General features: G+C 39.8%; 2 protein-coding genes across 2 annotated transcripts; one reads left to right on the forward strand and one right to left on the reverse strand.

Annotated features, from left to right (window-relative positions):
* The first annotated feature begins 1,422 nt into the window (after positions 1-1,422).
* On the forward strand, positions 1,423-1,995 carry LOC146911100 (uncharacterized). The gene has a single exon (XM_085729491.1). The coding sequence runs from the start codon at positions 1,423-1,425 to the stop codon at positions 1,993-1,995; it is 573 nt and encodes a 190-aa protein (XP_085585617.1).
* A 2,048-nt stretch (positions 1,996-4,043) lies between these two features.
* Positions 4,044-10,117, reverse strand: PRL (Minichromosome maintenance (MCM2/3/5) family protein). The gene is made up of 15 exons (XM_085723315.1): positions 10,007-10,117; positions 9,857-9,924; positions 9,716-9,775; positions 9,391-9,614; positions 8,732-8,909; positions 8,358-8,480; positions 7,992-8,081; positions 7,601-7,743; positions 7,173-7,350; positions 6,721-6,912; positions 6,299-6,471; positions 6,000-6,203; positions 5,638-5,803; positions 5,101-5,322; positions 4,044-4,374 (listed from the first exon to the last, which is right to left on the reverse strand). The coding sequence occupies exons 1-15, from the start codon at positions 10,041-10,043 to the stop codon at positions 4,270-4,272; spliced, it is 2,163 nt and encodes a 720-aa protein (XP_085579441.1). The 5' UTR covers positions 10,044-10,117; the 3' UTR covers positions 4,044-4,269.
* Positions 10,118-22,424: the final 12,307 nt, after the last annotated feature.

Raw genomic sequence — 22,424 nt, forward strand, 5'->3', positions numbered from 1 at the left:
ATGAGACCACATTGTACCACATTACTAACAATTATATTTATTAGATTAGATGTCAACGCATAAGTCCAAGACAGTGAAGCCAAAAAATGGAGCTTGCTAGCTATTTAGATTCATTGTATACTAGGTCGAATTTCTAAATGAAAAAGCTAGCTTCCGGCATACATATACATTTCAGTGTTATTAATTAAACTTTCTGTGAAAAAAAAAAAAAGTGTTATTAGTTAACTACTGGTTTCACTTGCAATCAAGTACGACAGTTCAAGAACTAGTAGAAGCATATATAGATGAGTCATTCACTAACAAAATTAAACTATGAAAGCTTGCATTTATTTACCTTCATGACCGGGTTGATATCAAGGGCTTTTACAAAATCAGTGTTCCACAGTAATTTTGTCAAATTCACCGTGGTACTAATATCAAGAAAATGCTATAGCACCACATACCAAGCTGTTAAGCAGGAAAAATGATTTTTCCAACTTTAGTCTATCACCTACAGGTAATCAACAGATACAACCACAATTCCACTGCACAACTACATGTTAAGTAGTAATTAAATTCATTTCATTGCAAATAAGGTCATTAACACCAATCAAGCCTCACATTGGATTAGTAGGATGCTGGAATGTATTGATCCATCACAGCTATAAACCTGGCAGAAGAACCTCATTAATTTCTACAAAGCCATACACGAGTAAATCAGGAGCCACTTGACTCATTATACGGCTAAGTTCACACACAACACAAGGAAAGTGCGGTTGCTGGAATGACATATATAAGACTATAGTTGCTACAATGATAGAAGTTATGAAGCCTAAACAACTTCAGCAAATATATACAGGGCAATGTTTGTAGCTTTGGAATTATATTGTTAGAATATGTAAAGGGAAATGTTTGTAGGTAATTTGTAATACGAAATATCCTTCTTATTGGAGAAAGAGACTGAAGAAATGCAAGATACAAGCTTACAACATGAGCATGCAGAGATTACTTAGCGCGCAAGTTTCCTTTGGCTTTGTAATTTCATTTCACATTTAGCTTGCATTTACATTTCATGTAGTTAGTTAGAAGTAACAGTGATGATGTGTCACTCTATGCTTCTATATAAACAATGATTGTAACTGTTTTCATCATCATGAAATAATAGAATCATTTTTACTCAAACTCTCTTAGCTTCTTCTTCAAGCTTCTTCAAGCTTCATCCATGGCGGATTCCATGGCTTCTTTGTTCTTAGATGGTATCAGAGCAAGATTTTCTTGCTCTGCTTCCGCACATTGAAGATTGAACGATTGACAAGTTCATCTTCTTCGTTCACTCTGTTTTTCTACTCTCTTCTCACCGTTTCGCTTTGTTTTGCGTTTCTGGTTTTTTTTCTTCGTTCTTTCTTGAACTTTTCCTCCGAATCTTTGATCGTATCTTTCACTATGGTGCGAAACAACAATAACAATCAGGATCAAAGTCTTGATCCATATTATGTTCATTCTTCAGATAACTCCACAACAGTTACGGTTACACCTCAATTGACCGGTGAAAATTATCACTTGTGGTCCATGAAAATGCGAAGAGCGCTTGCAATGAAGAACAAATACAAGTTTGTTGATGGATCTATACCAGTACCAGAAGAGGATGATTTGAACTACGCAGGTTGGGAAAGATGCAACAATCTGGTACATACTTGGATAATCAATTCTATTTCCCCTTCTATTGCACAAAGTGTGGTCTTCATAGAAAATGCAATTGATATGTGGAATGATTTAAAAGATAGATTCATGAGAGGAGATAGAATTAGAGTGGCTCAATTGCAAGAAGAAATTGCAAATCTGAAGCAAGGTAGTAAGAAAGTTACTGAATTTTTTACTGAATTGAGAGGATTATGGGAAGAATTGGATCAATACAGGCCTATGCCTCAATGTACTTGTCCAATTGCTTGTATCTTGCATTTCTTCAGTCTCTTTCTCCAATACTTCTGTTTTCTTTATTGGCTTCTTAGGACATGAGTATAATGGATTGTATCGGTGAGTCCAACCAAGATGTTGCCATGAAGCACGACAGTTCAAGAACTAGTAGAAGCATATATAGATTGAGTCATTTTTTTTTAATTCTTAATTATAAAATACTCTTTGTTTTAAAATACATGTTGCAATTTTACAATGTATTTATATACCTTATTTTGACCATATTTTTTTAACTAATATATAAATACAGATATTAGCTTGTAAGATTATTATTTTTTAGGGATATTAGCATGTAAGATGTTTGATTTGTCTCGACGAATATTTTCAAAATATCAAATTTTTATAATTCTTTATGATATATATTAAAGATATTAATGGTCAAAGTTGTGTGTTGACATGTGCTTAATTATAATTGCTTTATACCAAGCATCCTCCAAGAGTTACTTGCAAGATTCATTGATTGTGTATTAGTTTTTAGAGATTTGATGGATTGCAAAAACTGGCTATCAAGATAACAAGATAACAAGGACCTTAATTTTGGCATCTGCAACTATTCTCATATACACATTGTTTTTTATTAAAAATAAAAATCTTCTCAAATTTATTTTACCCTATAACTAGAAGTAGCTTGATCAAAAAACTGAAACATAATCCTCAAGTCGAAAAACAAAAGATAAACCTATCACCCCACTTTCCCTAAACGCAAGAAGAGTTTCAAAGACACTGCGAAAATTCCTTAGAGTCGTCATTGCCCTTTACAATAGTCACCAACCCAATTTCAGGTATGTTTTGCATTTTCATGTTTTTTCCTGTATTTTTAGCATTTCCAGGGTTATACTTCCGAAGCTTTGTATCCTTAAGTTTGTATCTAAAATTGATATTGCTGTAGTCTAAAGACATTTCTAAAACCATTTAGAGTTTATATGTAAAAGTCCAGGAGTAACTACAAGTATGAAATATTTTTAACTTCTTCTATGTTGAAATATTTTATGGTTTTTTGGGTTAATGGTGTTTTACCCCCCTATAATATAGGTCATTTGCGGTTTTACACCCTGTAAAATATTTTTGTTTTGATTTACCCCCCTAATAGGTCATTCAAAAACCAGAATTTCTAAAGAAAAAAATAAAAAATTGGTTTTTGAATGACCTATTAGGGGGTAAATCAAAACAAAAATATTTTACAGGGGGTAAATCAAAAAAAAAAAATTTACAGGGTGTAAAACCGAAAATGACCTATATTACAGGGGTAAAACACTATTAACCCATGATTTTTTAATGTGCATATACGGCATGTCCATGTGCTATAGGTGTTTGAGCAATAGGACAAAAATGACCCAATTGAATTTGAATATGGACACGTGATGTACAATAACCTCTTGATGACGCCTGCAATACTTGTGCAAGCAGAGGACATGTCTCCATATGCACCTATGGTTTCAACCCTTGAAGAGGATGTACACACGCCCAAGTCCTTCTCTCGTTTTTTGAACATGGGACAACCCTCCTATTGCTCGAACAAACGATAAAAGTTAATTTTATCTTCATTACTTTTTTGGTTGGAGGACCATATATACATTGAATGTTGGGAACTTCGACACTAATTTGGGCTCCCAACTCGAATGCAGCTACAGCACAGCGGACAACAGTCACCAACAACTTCTACAAGCACACCTCCATGATCTAAAAGCAGGTGTGTGAGTTGATTATTGATCCCCTAGTCATGCCTAAATGATATGACAATACCTGATATGCATGCATGTTTCATCTGGCTTCTAACGGCCTGTACGCCCAAAATTTGTGAAAGCATAGCAATATGTATTGTGTGTAAGTCTTTTTTCCTCCACTGACATGGAGTACACATCGTAACATACAGTGCATATCATCATTGAATATATTGCTAGTATGGGTCTTGGTACCACTATTTTATATTAAATGATGGTACAGTGGTTCAAGATAATGCGCTCACAACTTGTGGCCTTTCTATTCTGTCAAAAGAACTTGTTCCTGTTTTAGTTTGTAATTTACCGTAAGAATCAGTCAAGCAACTCAATGGGCTTCAAATTTTAGTTCTGCCTGGTAGCTTAAAGAAATTAAACATGCAATGAATCCACATAAATAATTAAATAAGCATTTCTAATTTCTAGTTGATACAAAGAATCCACATGACCTTCGTAAAAGTACTACCAGAACACAAGAAAAAGAAATTACTGATATGATTCCCCTACAGTCTGACCAGAAATCCAACACTCTTGGGACCTATCCCAGTTTCTGGAAACCGGATTGATATAAAGCTTTTCTAATTTTGTTAAGAGTTCATCAAGCATCGATAAATTTTATATCGAAGGTTTGAGGATGTATCTGCCATACATTCAAAGCTGCATACTCCTCTAAACACTCTTTCAACTGGGCTTCACTGTACCCCTGTTCCAAAAGCAAAAGAGCAGTGTTATTCGAACATCACAAATCCAACACCATATAGAAATACATTCAAAGAAAGTGTCAATGTGACAGAGAAATCAATAAAAAACACATAATATTATGACGACAAAATTTTCATACAGTGGTGTGCGACAACTTTTTAGTTGTCAAAACAACTTTTCCAAAAGCATTAATGTGGTCAGAATTTATTTGAGCAAAAATGAAACAAGAATCTTATTAAAATAATTTGATCAGTTAGGTTGTAAAACTTCAAAACAGTAAGATTTTAGTTATTTTGAAAGCAAAAATAAAAAGGCTTTGTTTGGCGATTAAAAAAATTGACATAAATTTCTCAGACAATTGAAGACTCGGAAAATATACCAAATACTGATACATTACTCAAGTTGATAGGTAGGTATTGCATTGACGGTAATTAATTCCAGATAAGAAACCATCAGTGTAAAATTAAGAGTTGTGATCACTCAACAAAAGACGGCCTAAAAAAATTCACAAACAGCTTTAAATTTAATCTAGTCTAGCCATAATTGGCCAATACTAATGAGCTTATGGCTCATCGCTCAATGAAAATAAGTATATGCTTATGGCTCATCGCTCCAGTATTTAGCAGTCAAACATGAGATCAGTCCTTAAATTTTGACATGGAAATCTTTTGCTACAGTACTAGAGGACACGATTTAACTTCAGCAGTAGAACGAAATATGAACTCACCTTCCGAGATATCCAATTCAATGCATCGCGATAGTTGACATCCATTCGGCTACTTCTAGCAGCTTCATCACGAAGTATGGAATAAATATCAGATATAGCGTCCAGACCAGATCTTTGACGGTCATCAGAGTACAAAGAGAATTTCGACATCTGCATTAACCTCAATGCCTCGTCCACATCACTCTGAGCAACAGTTTCAGAAAAACGGAGTCTTGCTAGAGCCTGTTTAGAAATTACAAATGGAAATCTGTTTACTTGGACAACTTAAGATATAATACTAAGATGCTTACAGCTTTATATTGTGGACTTAAAACAGAGCCACATGACTATTAACAACAGTTCTTTAAAGTCAAACCATATTAACCAGGGCCTACTTGGTTTTAATTTAACAGGGCACTTTGAATGATGTAATAATAGACTGAAGAAGTAAGCAGATAAATCATTAGCCCCAAAAACAAAAGTCAATATAACCTTAATAACTACCCTCCTTCCCTCATTGTAGCAGGTAAATAAAGGAGAAGAAAAATAAACACTTACAGCTGATATGCGGAGAATACTGAGCAATGTTCTGATAGTTGTATAGGAATGTGGAGTGGTGGACTTTGCTTCTTCTTGACGAATGCTGGAGTAAGCACTAGCAATATACTCTTCCAGTTCCCTTGGGACAGTAGGAGACAATCTTCTAGCAGTTGATATGTATGCACTACAAGAAAGCAACACGGTTAAGTTTGTAGTAACTTCTTTCTAGCAAATGACAGATCATTTGACACAGACCCTATGTGAAACTATATGGGCAGTCAGAATAAGCATGCAATCTAATCATCAACACATTTGCAGTAAACTCCAATCATGTTGTGGAAAATAAAAAGCAGTTAGCACAATACATATTATTTTCTTACCGGAGAAGAGATGGTTCAAGAGGAGTGAATCCTAGTGCGGGAGACTCTTTATTTTGGTGGACATAGACGACATGCCTTGCCATTTCAAGATCATTATCCATATCAGCTCGATCAAGGATTAACCACAGCAGGTCAAACCTTGATAGCAGGGCAGGTGGAAGATTAATATTTTCAGCAGGAGTTCTTCTAAGATCATATCTTCCCCTTCACAGTTAAAATGGTTGAAATTAGATTTGGAAGCACAGAATGCATGGTAATGAGATCTTGTATCCCATCAATAAGGTGAAAAGAATTAATACCATGCTGGATTAGCTGCAGCAAGGACAGCAGTCCTTGCATTCAGGGATGTAGTGATCCCAGCCTTGGCAATGCTAACAGTCTGTTGTTCCATAACTTCATGTATAGATGTACGATCTGATTCATCCATCTTGTCAAACTCATCAATGGCGCATATACCCATATCTGATAGCACCTGAAATTTAGAATGTTTTGTCAAAATTTCTATTATAACAAGAAACTACTAGTTAAAAGGACATAGATTGAATTGATTTAGAAGCTAAAGAAGCAATCTGATGCATGACTTGTTTCCCAATTTCATTTTGCACATGCCGGCAGAATATCATATGTTTTGCCTATTTTTTCTTGATTTTTCAACTTAAAGTATAACATAAGCACAAAATGGATGGAAGGAATTGCTACGCTGAAAAAATAAATGCATTACCAATGCTCCACCCTCTAAAACCATCTCATTTGTCACCGGATCTTTCTGAACAGCAGCAGTTAGACCAACTCCACTACTTCCTTTGCCAGTGGTGTACACACCCCTGGGTGCTACATTAATTATGTGTTTTAGAAGCTGACTCTTGGCAACACCAGGATCACCCATCAAACATATATGTAGATCTCCTCTAATCTGCAATTAAAAGAAAATATAACATTTAATTATTTAATTGAGTATAATACACAAGTAACATAAATCAAACCAAACACAGTAAAGATTTAACAGAAAGTTTGAGGGAGAAAATAAAACAAAATTTCATACAAATCACTAATATCGTTATAATTTTATAAATGATGTCATGTCTCTATCCCTAATAATTCAAAATCACTATTTTTATGTAAAGTTTAAGCTCCATGAAACATGTGTGCCTTAGTTAATATGTAATTCCTTACCTTCATCCCATCTTTCAATGTCCGATGGGGAGCACCAACAAGAAGCAGCAGCAGTGCTTTTTTGATATCTTCATGTCCAAAAATTTCAGGAGCTAATGAACGAGCTAACTTATCATAGATATCACCATCTTCTGCTAAACGTTTGATCTGTTCTTCCTCATCTCCTATAAGTTCATATCTATGACAGAATTAATCGATTAGAAAGTTGCTTTGTTCCCCCAAACTAATTTAATAATATCAATTAGTGTCTAGTAGGTATGAATTTCATTGTGTGCAAACAATTCATGATGACAATATCCCAGTGGACACAAACAAATCCAAGAAGAAAATCAAATAAAAGGTCCAAGAGACACTGCTGTACTTGAAGTGGGGTGAAAAAATAAAGGGGACAGTCATTTTCAAATAAAATATCTGCAGAAGTTACTTACTCTTCATATTTTTTCTTAAAATGAGTCACAGACATGGCCTCTAAGTATGTGTCAGCAACTAGGCCAGCACGCATTGCTCTAAAACCGACGTAAGGTATAGGAAGAAAAATCCCAGAGAGTTCGACGACGTCACCTGGAGTTACCTGATAAATTCACAATAAACAAGTTAATAAACAGTAGCAGAAAATTAGCCAGTTAAACTTCAATAGGTACACAAAATCATTGTAATTATCAATCATCCTTTGTATTTCATGAGATAACTTTATTCATATGTTTGTGAAGACATGTCAATAATAAAGGAATACAGTTATAAACTAACATAATTTCAAGTACTTAATAACAATTGATATAGTTATTGTTAGTTTAATGCAATTGGCAGGGAATAGTAGACCTTTCTCGTGAGTTCTCCCCTAAGATGAACAGTCATTGTTCGTGGAATGTGACCCTTTGGAACATGTTCAGCTAACTCTTGAATTTTTGCCTGCAATTTAACCGTATAAATATTCATTATTCCATAGTTAATAAGCAATTGTGCAATCCCCGTGAGCTTAGCTCAGTTGGTAGGGATATTGCATATTATATGCAGGGGCCAGGGTTCGAACCCCGGACACCCCACTTCTCCACAATTAAATTGTGTGAGCTCTAGCCACTAGGCTACTTGACCAAAAAAATAAATAAGCAATTGTGCAGAAAATAGAGTAATAAAGCATGTATCGGAAATTGACCAATGAAGCAGAGTCCAGGGTAGAGTACAAACCTCTTGAAATCTTAAAAACTTTGACGCTCTCAGCTGAAGGATGACATTACCCTTACTCTTGTTCATAACACAGCGCTTTGATGGACACTCAAACAAAGGCATGAATACTCTAGCTGTTACTTCCTGTTTTTGGAGGGACGAAAACAACAAAGTTAAAAATCTTTGGGGAAGTAAACTCCAAAACAAAGAGAGAAAAAATAGTCCAAAAAAAAAATCTAACAGGGTTTGATACATAGTTATAAATAAATTATAGTTATGTTTAACATTGTTGATTAACATCCTGGCAACAAAATAAAAAAGCAGAAAACCCTCCATTTCCATTTTAAACCTTATTGTGCATCTAAATAAATCAATGCAGTACTTATATGAATTACCTGGTAGATTTCAAAGCCGCAATCCTCACAGGTGTACACAGCCACCTGCATCAATGGTTTGACATCTGAGCAACGTGTCACGATACCAGCTATCCTTACTAGCTGACCAATGTTTGAAGCCTTCACCTCCCTAATTGTAAATGGCCGTCCTTTCGAAGATGCTTTGATGTAAACTTCACTGCAAAATAAGTAAATAACCCACAATGTAACATTAGGACCGTCATATACAACCTAAATAAAAAATAAATAAAAAAACACCTAGGGTTTGTTTGGATTGGTTTACTACAGCTTATCTACGACCATAAGTTTTGTGTGACTGTTTGGGAGAACTTATTAAAACAGCATATGACATAGTTCTTCATAAGCTGATTTTGGCCCACTTACATAAGTTCTCCAGGATTGCTTATGAAAACAACTTATAGCTTGTACGGAAACAATTTTATTTTAATTTATCTTTTGCAATAGAAATAGTTTATACACAGGTGCTTATCATGATAAACACTTATGCTATAAGTTCCAAGCAAATAAACTGTTTATCTAGACAGGGTCCTAAAAACATACAACACTACAAGTTGCTATTATGAAAGAAATCAGGGCAAAATCATAGATTATTACAAAAACCCTAGCAATTGAGAGCTAAGCAGAAAATGGAATCTTACAAGAAGCGTCTGATTTCAGGAGGCATCTTCTGGTGCGGATCAGAACCATCAGCACCTTCAGTTCCTTCATCAGATCTCTGAGTCATCAAAATGTCATGGTCATCATCGACAAATGTCTCGGTCGGCTCCGGCATTAGTTCGTCGATTGCATCAGCAAAAATCCCAATATACCTTCGAGTATTCTCAGTAACACGGCTCAGAAATTCCTCATCTAGATCTTTGTACTGAAAAAACAAACACAGTGATTAAAATTAAAATCATCAACTGCAACTAAAATTAAGAAACGTAAAATTTCAATATAGCAAAAAATCCACAAAAATCTTACATTAATCAAGTCTTCGAGGTCAATTTCGACAGATCTGGTTTTGTGATTTGCAACATCTTGCTGAAACGAAAGTGAAGAAAAAAGGTTAAAAAAAAAACGAATTAGGGTTAAGGTTTGAATCGGAATGAAAAAGTAACTAACCAGGATGAGGAGGTATTTGGCTTCGCCATTAACGTCGGCGAAATTTGTAAGAAATTCTCTGGCTATACCTGAAAGAGAAAAAGAGGATTTACTTTGATTTTAACAAAAAATGAAATGAAAACAATTGAAAGGATGAAGGTTAGGGTTTACCTTTGTCGGTGTTGAAATCGACGCCTTTGGTGTTCATGGTTGAAATTGGAGAGAGAGAGAGAGAGAGAGAGAGAGAGAATGGGAACGGTGGTAGTGATGAGTATAGTGTGTAAATGTGAGAATTGGGCGCCAAACCTATAAGCGAGGAGGGTGCTTTTTGGCGGGAAAAGGATAAAATAAGCTTTTATCTAGTATGTTGTATGGAGTGTGGTTACAGGGTGTTCCACTAAGAAAAAACCGTTTGATTATAGTAATATTGCTAATAAGTAAAATATACGAAAAAACTTACAATGAAAATTTAGGAAGGTGCGTAAAATTTAGTTCAAGTGACAATGTTGATATGATTAAATTTGACATTTTCATGATTTCATTCGGGTTCAAACTTGTGACTTCATAATTAATTGTGTATGTAAATTTTATGTTGTTTGTGCTTGTGATGTAGAGTCCAGATCCTCTCCATTTAGAGAAGAAATGGCAATCACAATTTCCATCATAAAAAGCTCACACGTGGCAAAAAGCAAATCGATGGCCCAGATTTTTTCAACTTAAATAAAATTATTTAGAATATCAAAAACAGAAAACTTGTTGAGATCCACTGTCCCCTTCTCTATCACGATGCTCAATGCTCACCCAACGAAGCTCGGAGGCCACAACTCAAGGTTGTGTTCCGTCTGCCATTCATGAGGAATTCGTCTCTTTCATGTTCATGTCTCTCTATCTGTTACTGTCTCTCAAATTTTCTCTATATGTTCCTCAAATCTAGGTTCTAATAATGAAAGGAGTTGGGATGATTGTGGGTAAACATGCTTCCCTTTCTCTATTTCACCCGTTTGTTCCTCAAATTAGATTAATAGTGCTGGACAAACAAGCTGAGGAAATTATTAATTGTTGAATACCGTAAAACTGTAGGTAGAGAAAAAAATCTCAAAAAGGGACAAATTAAAAAAATTAAACACGGTGTCGAAACACGTTAATTCAAATAAAAAATGAAGAGAGGTACATAGACATGAGCGTAGTGACGGAATGACGACGGAGTTAAAATCTGAGAAAATAGGAACTCTGTCTGAAAGAGGAACGCAAACGTAGTGAGGAGCAACGAAATGAGGACCGGAAAGTGGTTGAGCAACGGAGTAAGGGGGCGAAAATCAGTGGAATTGGCAACGATGTAGAAACCGATAGCTAGGGACGAAGATGCAATGCCCAACGGCGGCAACCGACGCTGGAAACTTCAACAGGGACAATGGTGAAAAAGAGAACTGAATGCGTCTTTTCATTTCTTGTTGTTGATATTTTTTAAATTAAATCTGAGTCATTGATATACTTCTTGCCACATGTCAGCTTATTTTAATTGGAAATTGTGATGACCATTTCTTCTCTAAATGGAGAGGATCTGGACTCTGTGATGTATTAGTACTGTGCATGTGAACTTTATGTTATGTCTATGTTAAGGTGGCGTTTAGCCTGGGCAAGTGAAGTTTGTTCCTATGATGGGAAAGTCCTCTTTTTAAAGACACGTGGCGGTTGCTGCCAGTTTAGTCCAAACAAAAAAAAATCTAGCTTTCATATTTTAATATTATCTGTTTACTAATTCACCTCCTTTTTTATTCTTATGTTTTGTTAATATCTTTTTTATCTTTTTTTCTTTCTTCTCCTCTCACTTTTCATCTGTGAAGCCCCGATACTTTAAAATGGATGACGTATCGTATCCCCTGCGTATCCTGCACCGATACCTGCCCGATACTTTCCGATACGTATCCGGAGAGTATCCAAATATTAAATTTTATTTTTTAAAAAAATAATTATCCGATACTTTCCGATACATCCCGATACTCACGGATACTTGTGTTTTTTATATTATTTTGATTTCTGTTTTTTTTAAAAAATAAGAATAAAACATTATATTGTACAAGTTAGTTACATGTTAGTGTTAACTCTTAGTACTGATGTGTTCTTTTATGGATATAGTGCTTCTTTTTTGGATCGGAATAATATAGCACTAACAATGTTCCTTTTGAATATAGTGTAGCATTGATGTATAGCACTGATGGTGCTCTTTTTGGTATATATTGCGTATGTAATTGACTAATGACCACTCTCTTAATCGTCAATATTATTTATATTTATGTTAATGTGCTATGAGCCTGGTTTCCTGTGTTTGTTAATGTATTTGCATATTTAAAAAATGGTTATAATTATATTGTACATTTAATTATATAATTTTTTTATTAACGTATCCCAGCCGTATCGTATCTTGATTTTTGAAATTTTCCCGTATCGGTGTATGGGTGCAGTATCGTATCCGTATCGTATCTCGTATCCGGGCTTCACAGCTTTTCATGGACTTCTCTCCCTCACAGCCGGCGATGACCCACCGCACTGGACCGACCACCGAGCCCGACGCCGTCTCTCTCTAAACTCTCTCGCCCTTCCCCCTTTGCAACTCTCTCAAAATTTTGTGCTTGCTTCATGGTTCTTCTTTCTCTCTCTCGTCCACAACCTTACCTCTTTTCGACGATGTTGGCGGTGGTGAAGGCGGAGGACGATATTGACAGGAGGCGGTGACAGTGATGTCGGTGATGGCTATGAATTGAAGAGGGTGATGGAAAGGTAGATGGAAGTTGCAGATAGAGTATATAACATGATTAATCCAACGAACAAGATTAGTGTTTAACATTACAAATTAATCCAAGAGGGCATCGTTAAACTAATCCGTCATCTTAATATTTAGGCCAATCATCTTTTATCCAATTTTGTTTAAAATTCATTTGCTGCATAACAATTTATACACCTCATTATATATAAAAAAGTTATTCAATTGTTGTATTGGCATGAGGAATTGAATTCAATTTCAACAAACTAATTCCAGTAGTTAAAATCAAAATCAAAATCAACAAATTGGAGGATAATGGTTGCAGAATAATTAACAACAACATCACAAGAAAAACAGAAGAAAAACGTGGAGCCATCAATGCATGTGCTTCAATTGCTTCAATTTGAGCGATTCTGGAGAAGAAATTGTAGCCATGAGCCATCAATGCATGTTTGAGCGATTCTGCTAAAACAAACATAAATTTTTGCCATAGCAAAACCAGGATCAAACCCTGGATGAACAGCTAACTTAAAAACTTCAATCCCCAACAAACACAAAACAAAACAGCAAGGCCCGTGATTTATTTAAAAAAACAAAACAAAACATCAAACAAAAGCAAAATTGTTGTTTAATGATTCTGGTGGGGCCAACTTTATTGGTGCACAATACCCATCAAAAGGTTACTCCCCTTACCAAGTAAAAGAACTCAACCATTCCAATAAAAAAGTATTAAATCAATGGCTATCATTAAACTTTCCCATGAAGGGAAAGAACTCCCCTTTCCCATACTAAACCCCACCCTATGTTAATGATGTGTTAGTTTAAGATAGTCTCAGTGTAAGAATTTCTATTGACTGTTTATTTTGCAAAATATAATCGATAATTGATAAAAAAAAGTTATGGGTCCTGCTAAACGGCGCTCCCGGGACACTGGTTAAGCATACCATAAAAGGGAATTATTACCATAAAAGGAAACTGTTTTTGACTTTATTATAAATTAATTACACAATTTCAATGCATTAACTACTGTATAATTTTCTTTTCCATATCCTTGACCAGTGCCCTGGGGGCACCGGTTAGCATTTCCCAAAAGTTATGTATAAAGTCATCTTTAAAATATATAAAATAGCTACTTGACCAAATATATATATATAGACACACACACACACACGAGGAATGCTAGGGTGACACCCTCTAACACACTCTTCTAACACACTCCAATTATAACTAAGAGAAATGATATTTTGACAACCACTTTTTGACAATTTTTGGACAACTTTCTCTCTCATACTCACATGATGTTGTTATTCTCTCTCTTCCTTTTTCTCTCTCCATTGTTTTTGACCAATAAGAAGTGAGAAAAACAAGGTTGTCAACAAAGCTGTCATCAAATGGATGTCAAGATATCATTACTCTATAACTAAACATGTCATCAACCTTTTTAATTTGTTGACCTGTTACCGGTTTCATTTTACAAGAGTCTAACTATTTATTTTATATTATTATTTTTATTATGCGAACTTCAACCTTTCATCTTCACGACCTTTCACCATGGCTGCCTTTACCTTTTACGTTCTGGCAAATTATAGTCCGTTAATGGACGTTTTCTAACCCAAATTGCAACCTTATTATAAAAAATAAAAATACTTCCAAATCTAAGTTGTTTTTCTCCCCAAATGATGCCATGGACAAATTAATTGGCATATCTCTCGCGAACAATCACCAAAAGAATATGTTTTTCAATTACAAAACAAAAGAGAATGAAATTGTAACAAAACAAAAGACAGTGAAATTGTAGATTAACAGAAAAAACTTCTGCAAAAGAGAATGTGATTTTTAAATTGAATAAACATTAGAAATTTAAAGATGGAACCCAATTTAATGTCATAAGAAATGGAATCCATATCTTTAAAACGGTGATATAAATCACTCACGACCAAACCATTGATGGACACAGGAGCTTCGAAATGAAACGGATCGACGACGGCTAAATGAGCACGAAAAGATACAACCTCGTGAGAAGACGATAGATCTCCATATAAAGATGCTTTAGAAACGTTTCTCGCTGCAACTGATACACCGGTGGCGAAAGCTGCATGAGATTTCAGACGGATCGAACACGATGTGAGAGAGCATCCATGGAAGAGAGTCAAGAGTGCAGCAACGTTGAACCCTTGTTTGCAAAATGTGTTTTTTTCTCAACTTCGGTCATCAGGTAAATGCAAGGATTTTCTTTTATGATATGGCCATTTATTATTGGAGTGTGTTAGAGGGTGTGACGTTAGCATTCCCCATATATATATATATAATAGCATGACAATATCCGCAAGTCCTAACTCAACTGGCAAAATGCCAAAATTGTTAGGCTGGATGTCATGACCGGAGTTCGAACCCCGGTACCTCCACTTATGTGTGTGAGTTTATAATGCCTTTGTCATTTCGTATGTCTACCAAAAAAAAATAGCATGACAATAAACCATCACTCCCTATATTATATAAATATGGTAAGTCGTCTTTAAAATATATAAAAGTCATCAATTTATTCCATATTATTAATATATTGTACACTAAATTGAAGATTTTTAATGTATTTGACCCAAAAAAACATTTTAAATATTTATGGTCTGTTCTGGACCGGACAAAAGGATTCTGGCCCCATTTACTTAGGCCCAATATCATTCAAAGCCCAAACTCCACGTTTGGCATTATTGCTCACAACATACCCCCTCGTCTGAAGGGGGTGCACGAAGCAAAGAGACCGGTTCAAATGAACCCTAACGTCTCTCTTGCACGTTGCGCACGTTCCCGCAATAAAATCTCTGGCGGTTACACTTCCCACGATTTCGTAACCGCCAGAGCCAGGTGTGCCTCCTCAACGGCTCTGCAGCTCTCCACCTCTATAAATAGGGGACTCACCGCAGTCCCCAAGGGAGAACTCTTTCTTCCTCTAAAACCCTTACTCTCTGATCTCTACTGACTTGAGCGTCAGAGTGCCTGCAGGTACACACCCCCATCCGCTCTAAGAAACATTCTGACGCATTCCACCACCGTCACAACCACCGCATTCAAAGCACCGGCAGTCTCCTTCTGATCAGGTACGATCAGTGGTGCCGTCTGTGGGAAAAATACAAGCTTCCCCGTTTTTACCCCTAAAAACCAAAGCTTTTCACAAAAAACTACAATGGCTGCCAACGGTGCCAAATCTCAGCTACGAAGTGAGGTGCGCATTCCTCAAGAGGATGACGTAACATCCTCACCTTCACTTGTGGATACACCCAGGGAGGATCCAACCCAGGTACTTCCTATCCAACAAAGGCCTCTGCTAGGTCCCATCCGCCCTACAGAAACTCCAGAAGACGCAACATCAACCGGCGTACTCATCAGCAACCTGATCCGCACGGTTCAACGACAAACGTCGTTAATCGAGGAACAGAACCGCCGGCTGATGGATCTGGAGCAAGCACGTCCAACCGTCCAAGCCCGGCGATCTCTCTCCTCAATATGTAACAGAAGAGGAGGGAGCCCCAGCCGGTCACGTTCCAGATCCCCTCGACATTCGGCGAGCATCGGATCTCCATCCTACTCCCGAAGGTCAACAAGAAGGTCCCCCCGACGGTCTCCACCAAGGAGATCCCTTCCCAGAAGGGCCCCGTCGCGAAGATCCCCTCTGCGTCGAACTCCACCCAGGAGGTCTCCGCCCAGACGCAACGGGCGCTCACGGTCACCTTCCAGTTCTTTGGACACTCGTGATACCCGAACAGATCGTAATGCTTACGGTCTGTTCACACGGCGTATCCGGGAAGCTCCTATCCCTCGCGGACTGGAAAAGCCGCCGCAAATGGACTCATACGACGGGACTACCGATCCGGATGAGCACATTGAGAACATCGAAGCAGTTCTCACTTACCGATCGGTGCGGGACGCCGTTAAATGCAAGCTCTTCGTCACTACTCTGAGGCGAGGAGCCGTTACATGGTTCAAGAACTTGAGGAGAAACTCCATCGACTCTTGGAGCGACCTCTGCAACGAGTTCACCACCCATTTCACCGCGTCAAGGACGCAACCAAAAACAGTGGCTTCCCTCGAAGCCATCGTCCAAGGAAGAAGCGAACCTCTCCGAGACTACATCGAGAGGTTCAACAAAGAAGTCGTCCAGGTCCGGGGCGCAAATGAGACAATGAAGTTGTACCTCATTGCCAAAGGCCTACGCGATGAGACGGACGTCAAGAAAGCTGTCCTCCTGGATCGCCCAAGGACTCTCAACGAGTTCCTAGCGATCGCCAAGATCTACATCGCCTACGAAGAGGCTTTGTACGCGGACAACCTCAACAAGGTCAGGAAAGAGAAACCTGCTGCTGAATCCTCCAAAAAGCCCTTCCATGAGAAAAAGAGGGAAGGCAAAGCTGCTCGCGAAAGCAAGAGACCAAACTGTCACTTCACCGAGTATACTCCACTGGCTATGTCAAGGGAGAATATCCTCGCTGAGATCGCTGTAGCCGATCTAGCAGAAGTCGGCATCAAGCCGCCAAAGACTCCATCTCAGGAGAGGAAGGGTGTCGACAAAACAAAATACTGTCAATTCCACAAGTGCCACGGACACACCACCGATGACTGCATCCATCTGAAGGACGCCATCGAACTCCTCATCCAAAAGGGTCGACTCAAGCAGTACGTCAAAAATCCGGAAGCAGAACGGAAAGCCGTCGAACTTATAGGCGACGAATCTGAGCCCGGAAGGACCATCGCCATGTCTGTGGAACATCTTGGTGATTTCCCTGATAACGTGGAAATCACCCCCTACTCATGCACCTGGGAGCAGCTCCCTACCGCCAACATCATCATCGGAGGAACGCTAAACATTTCCATGGGCAGCATGAAGAGAAAATTCCAGGAACTCATGGAAGTCAATGCCATGGCCCCCTCCACTCGAGGAGGAAGGCCACCTTTGGCATTCTACAACTCCGAACTGCCTGGTGGAGCTTCAAATTCTGCCATTCCTTTGCTTGTGCGAGCATCGATGGCCAATGCAGATGTCCGACGAGTCCTGATAGACACGGGCCTCATGCGACATCATGTACACCAGCCTGTTCAAAACTCTCCAACTGACGGAGAAGAACCTTTCTCCCTACGTTGGGGATGAACTCTATGGCTTCAACGGCTCATCCACTCAACCATGAGGGTACGTAGAGCTACTGGTCACCTTCGGCGAGGAGGAGGCCAAAAAGACAATAAAGATCCCGTTCTTGGTGATCGACTGCCCTTCTCTCTACAACTGCATTATATGGAGGACCGGGTTAGCCCAGCTGGGGGCCGCATGTTCAACCGTTCATCTGAAGTTGAAGTACCATGCAAAAGACGGCATCATCGCCTCTCTCAGCTGAGACATCAAAGCTGCTAGAAGATGTTTCCTCCAAGCTAATAAGACCCAGAACTCGGTTTCCAAACCCAGCAAATCTGTCGGGGACAAAGGGAAAGCTGCTGCGAGTACCCTGGACGCCAACTTGGTCGAACTTGAGCCCAGGTTCACCAAGGAAGACTTGAAGGAGCAAAAACGGGAGAAGAAGGACCCGCTCAACGCGAAACTTCTTCGACCTGTTCCCGATGGTGAATTCGAGCTGGTCCCGTTCGGCAACGACCCCTCGAAGAACTTCAAGATTGGCAAGGATCTCCCCGAACTTGTCAAGAACCAGCTAGTCGCCTGCCTCAGAGAAAACGCTGACCTGTTCGCCTGGAGCGCAGCCGACATGCCCGGAATCGACCCTAGCGTCGCTTGTCACCAACTGACGGTGGATCCTGGAGTTAGCGTTGTAGCCCAGCATCGTAGGAAGCAGTCTCCCGAAAAGTCAGAGGCTGCAGAAAAAGCTGTAAAAGACCTCCTAGAGGCAAAGTTTATTTCCGAGGCCAAATACACTACCTGGCTCTCCAATGTTGTACTTGTCAAAAAATCTAATGGAAAATGGCGTATGTGTGTTGACTATACCGATCTTAATAGGGCCTGCCCTAAATACGCATATCCTCTTCCTAACATCGACAAACTCGTTGATAATTCCTCTGGCTATAAACTTTTATCCTTCATGGACGCCTATTCTGGGTACAATTAGATACCCATGGCTGAAGAAGATAAAATGAAAACAGCCTTCATGACCGAATCAGGGAACTATTACTACAACGTAATGCCCTTCGGTCTACGAAACGCGGGGGCTACTTATCAACGGATGATGAACAGAGTTTACGACAAGTCACTTCTGGGCGACATTCTAGAGGTTTACATGGACGACATGATCGTACAATCCCAACAAGAGGTGTATCATGCCGCTCATCTCAGAAGAGTGTTCGAGCAAACTCGGAAATACAACATGAGACTCAACCCAGAAAAATGCACCTTCGGAGTCCAAGCGGGTAAATTCCTCGGTTTCTATCTTACAGAAAGAGGAATTGAAGCAAATCCAGACAAATGTCGCGCATTTACTGAGCTTCCGACACCCCACTCCAAAAAGTGCATCCAAACACTCAACGGAGTGTTGACCGCTCTCTAGGTTCGTGGCCAAGTCTGCTCAACACGCACTTCCTTTCTTCAAACTCTTGAAGAAAGAAACGAAGTTCGAATGGACAGACGAGTGCGAAACTGCCTTGCAGCACCTCAAAGAAACGCTCTCTGCGCCACCAGTGCTATCACGACCAGATCAAGGTGAAGTATTGTACCTATATCTCTCTGTTTCCTCTGACGCGGTAAGCGCCGTCCTCATCAGAGAAACGGCGGAGGGGCAGAAACCAGTATACTTCACCAGCAAAGCATTGTTGGGACCTGAGACAAAGTACCAAAGGATCGAAAAGGTGGCCCTCGCACTTCTCACCGCAGCCAGAAGACTAAGGCAGTACTTCCTAGCGCACACGGTGGTAGTCCGGACGGACCAACCTATCAGGCAGATCCTGGGTCGTCCAGACATGGCTGGTCGGATGATGAAATGGTCACTCGAGCTATCCGAGTTCGACATTCATTACGAATCCAGAAAGGCACTAAAGGCTCAGGTGTTCGCCGACTTCCTCGCCGAAATGACTTTCCCAGTTGAGGAAAGCCTCGAAGAATGGACCGTCTTCGTAGATGGGTCATCTAACGCCAAAGAAAGCGGAGCGGAATAATCATCGAAGACAACAAAGGTATCGTTGTCGAAATTTCCCTCGCTTTGTCTTTTCCTGTTACCAATAACACTGCAGAGTATGAAGCCTTCCTGGCTGGCTTGCGAACCGCCAAAGACATGGGGGCCAAAAAGGTGCAAATCTTTACCGACTCGCAACTAGTGGCTTCCCAAGTCACGGGAGAGTTCCAGGTAAAAGAAGACCACCTCCAAAAGTATGTCCAGTTAGTACTAGAGAGAATGAAAGAATTTGACGTCGTAGAAGTAATTCACGTTCCACGCGAACATAATACTCAGGCAGACATTCTTTCAAAACTCGCAAGAACAGATCTGCAAGAACAGACAAGGTTGAAACGGAGGGCCTGCTCATTCACGTTGGTGGAAGGAACCTTGTACAAAAGAGGTTTCAACATTCCGCTAATCAAGTGCCTAGGACCCAATGAGACCCAAGAAGTCCTCGCCAACATCCACAACGGCATCTGCGGACAACACCTTGGTGCAAAAGCTCTCGCGAAAAAGGCCCTACGAGCAGGATACTACTGGCCTACCATGCTGAAAGACGCCCAAGACTACGTGAACCTCTGCGATAAATGCCAGCGACACGGGGACATGCACCTAGCACCTCCTGCTGAGCTAACATCCTCGGTCTCACCTTGGCCTTTCGCATGGCGGGGCATCGACCTTCTGGGACCATTCCCCAAAGCCTCTGGGCAACTAAAATATTTGGTCGTCGCAATCGACTACTCAACCAAATGGATCGAAGCAGAACCATTGGCCAAAATCTCAGCTAAAAACGTACTCCGCTTCTTCAAGAGAAGCATCTTAGCAAGATTCGGAGTGCCAGCATTAGTGATATCCGACAATGGTACACAGTTCACGGACCAACGGTTCCAGGACTACCTAAAAGGAATATCGGCATCAAGCAAAGCTTCTCCTCCGTCGAACACCCTCAAGCCAACGGCCTCGCCGAGGCTACAAACAAGGTAGTTCTGAGAGGAATACGAAGGAGGCTAGACGCGGCCAAAACACAATGGGCGGAGGAATTACACGCAATCATCTGTGCCTACAGAACTACTCCCCATTCCACAACTGGCGAGTCACCTTTTCGACTCACGTACATGACAGAAACGGTCTTGCCCATTGAGCTAACCGAACTCATATGGCGTACGGACGCCAGCACTGACTTCCCGGCCAACACGGCAAATCAACGTGAAGAGCTCGAATTCGTCGACGAAGTCAGGATAGGGGCAACCTTGCGAGAGGCAGCACTAAAACAGAAAATAGCTGCTCGCCACAGCAAGAAAGTCATCAAAAGAGAATTTGAAGTAGGAGACCTCGTCCTCCGGCGAAACCAGAAGGATTCTGAAGAAGGGAAGCTCGCCGCCAACTGGGACGGCCCCTTCAGGATCCGGATGAAGACCGGGACAGGAGCTTACGGACTCGAAGACCTCTATCAAAATGCAATTCCAAGGACTTGGAATGCAAAAAAACTCAAAAAGTACTGCACTTAGATGGCAAACAACGCCAACTCACTCTAATGTACGTACTTAGTTCGATACAACGAACTCATTGCTCCTCGTCGAGCAAATAAACGGAAGAGGAAAGTCGTGCCACTCCGAATCCAAAAAGAAAAAGGATGAGAGGATTTTACATAACAAATTCTCTTACTCCTCAGTATGTACGCTTACCGCTGCGACACCACTGCTCGGCATGTTAGGTAGAACCCCAACTCGCGATGGGTGTTTCACGCCTCAGCGGAGGGAACTTAGAAAAAATTTCTCTCGTTCATCCGCTGTTACACGTCCATAACTTTGGACACACATTCAGATAAACAATCTCTTGGATGTGCAAATACTTCTAACTAATACTCCGCGTAAACAGTTAGAAAACTTCCGGCCTGAGCTCTTCCTTGCAAAAGCTACGCAAAGGTAAAAACTTTCCAAGCAAAGTAAACTATTACCTGGAAAGCAAAAGGCACAACTTTGATTTCATCAAGTCAAAGCCACAAAACGTTGGACGGGCATGCAAGACTCTTCAGTCATTAAGTCACTTCGTCGAAATAATGACTGCGGGGGGTAGCCCATCCCGCCACACTCAACTTAAAGAGCTTCGCAATCCGAAAGCAGACAAGTTCCTATGAATTATTGCAATCTGTCAAAAACATAAGGCAGGTAGATAATTCGCTCTCGAACAGCGGCTAAGAGCGCACGAATTATTGCAATCTGCCAAAAACATAAGGCAAATAGATAGTTCGCCCTCGACAGTAGCTAAGAGCATACGAATTATCGCAGTTTATCAAACGTACAAGATAGATAGATAATTCGCTCTCAAACAAATACTTCAAACAGTGTAGAAAGCCTCACACAACGAGCATGCAAAATTCAAAACATCACACTGGAAAGTAAATCATGCATTTCAGAAACAGGTGTTTAAAGAAGCAAGAAAGCATACAAGCCACAAAGGGCCGTATAATGTCAGAGGCACGAAGGCCAGTCAAGTTAAAGCAAAAAATATATTACAGGGCAACATAAAGCCCGGGCTTTTCAGACATGCCCATCATCATCCTGATCAACAATTTCACCATCCCGCACATACTTCAAGAAGTTAAGCCCGTCCTCACAGAGCTGCACACCGGGGTTCACCACCTTGAGTTGTTCTACAACATTCTCGAAACCATGACACGCAGCGCCTA

The sequence above is a fragment of the Medicago sativa genome, chromosome 7, assembly GCF_051527215.1.
Source record: "Medicago sativa cultivar Bolivia chromosome 7, Bolivia_mono, whole genome shotgun sequence".
Lineage (NCBI taxonomy): Eukaryota > Viridiplantae > Streptophyta > Magnoliopsida > Fabales > Fabaceae > Medicago > Medicago sativa.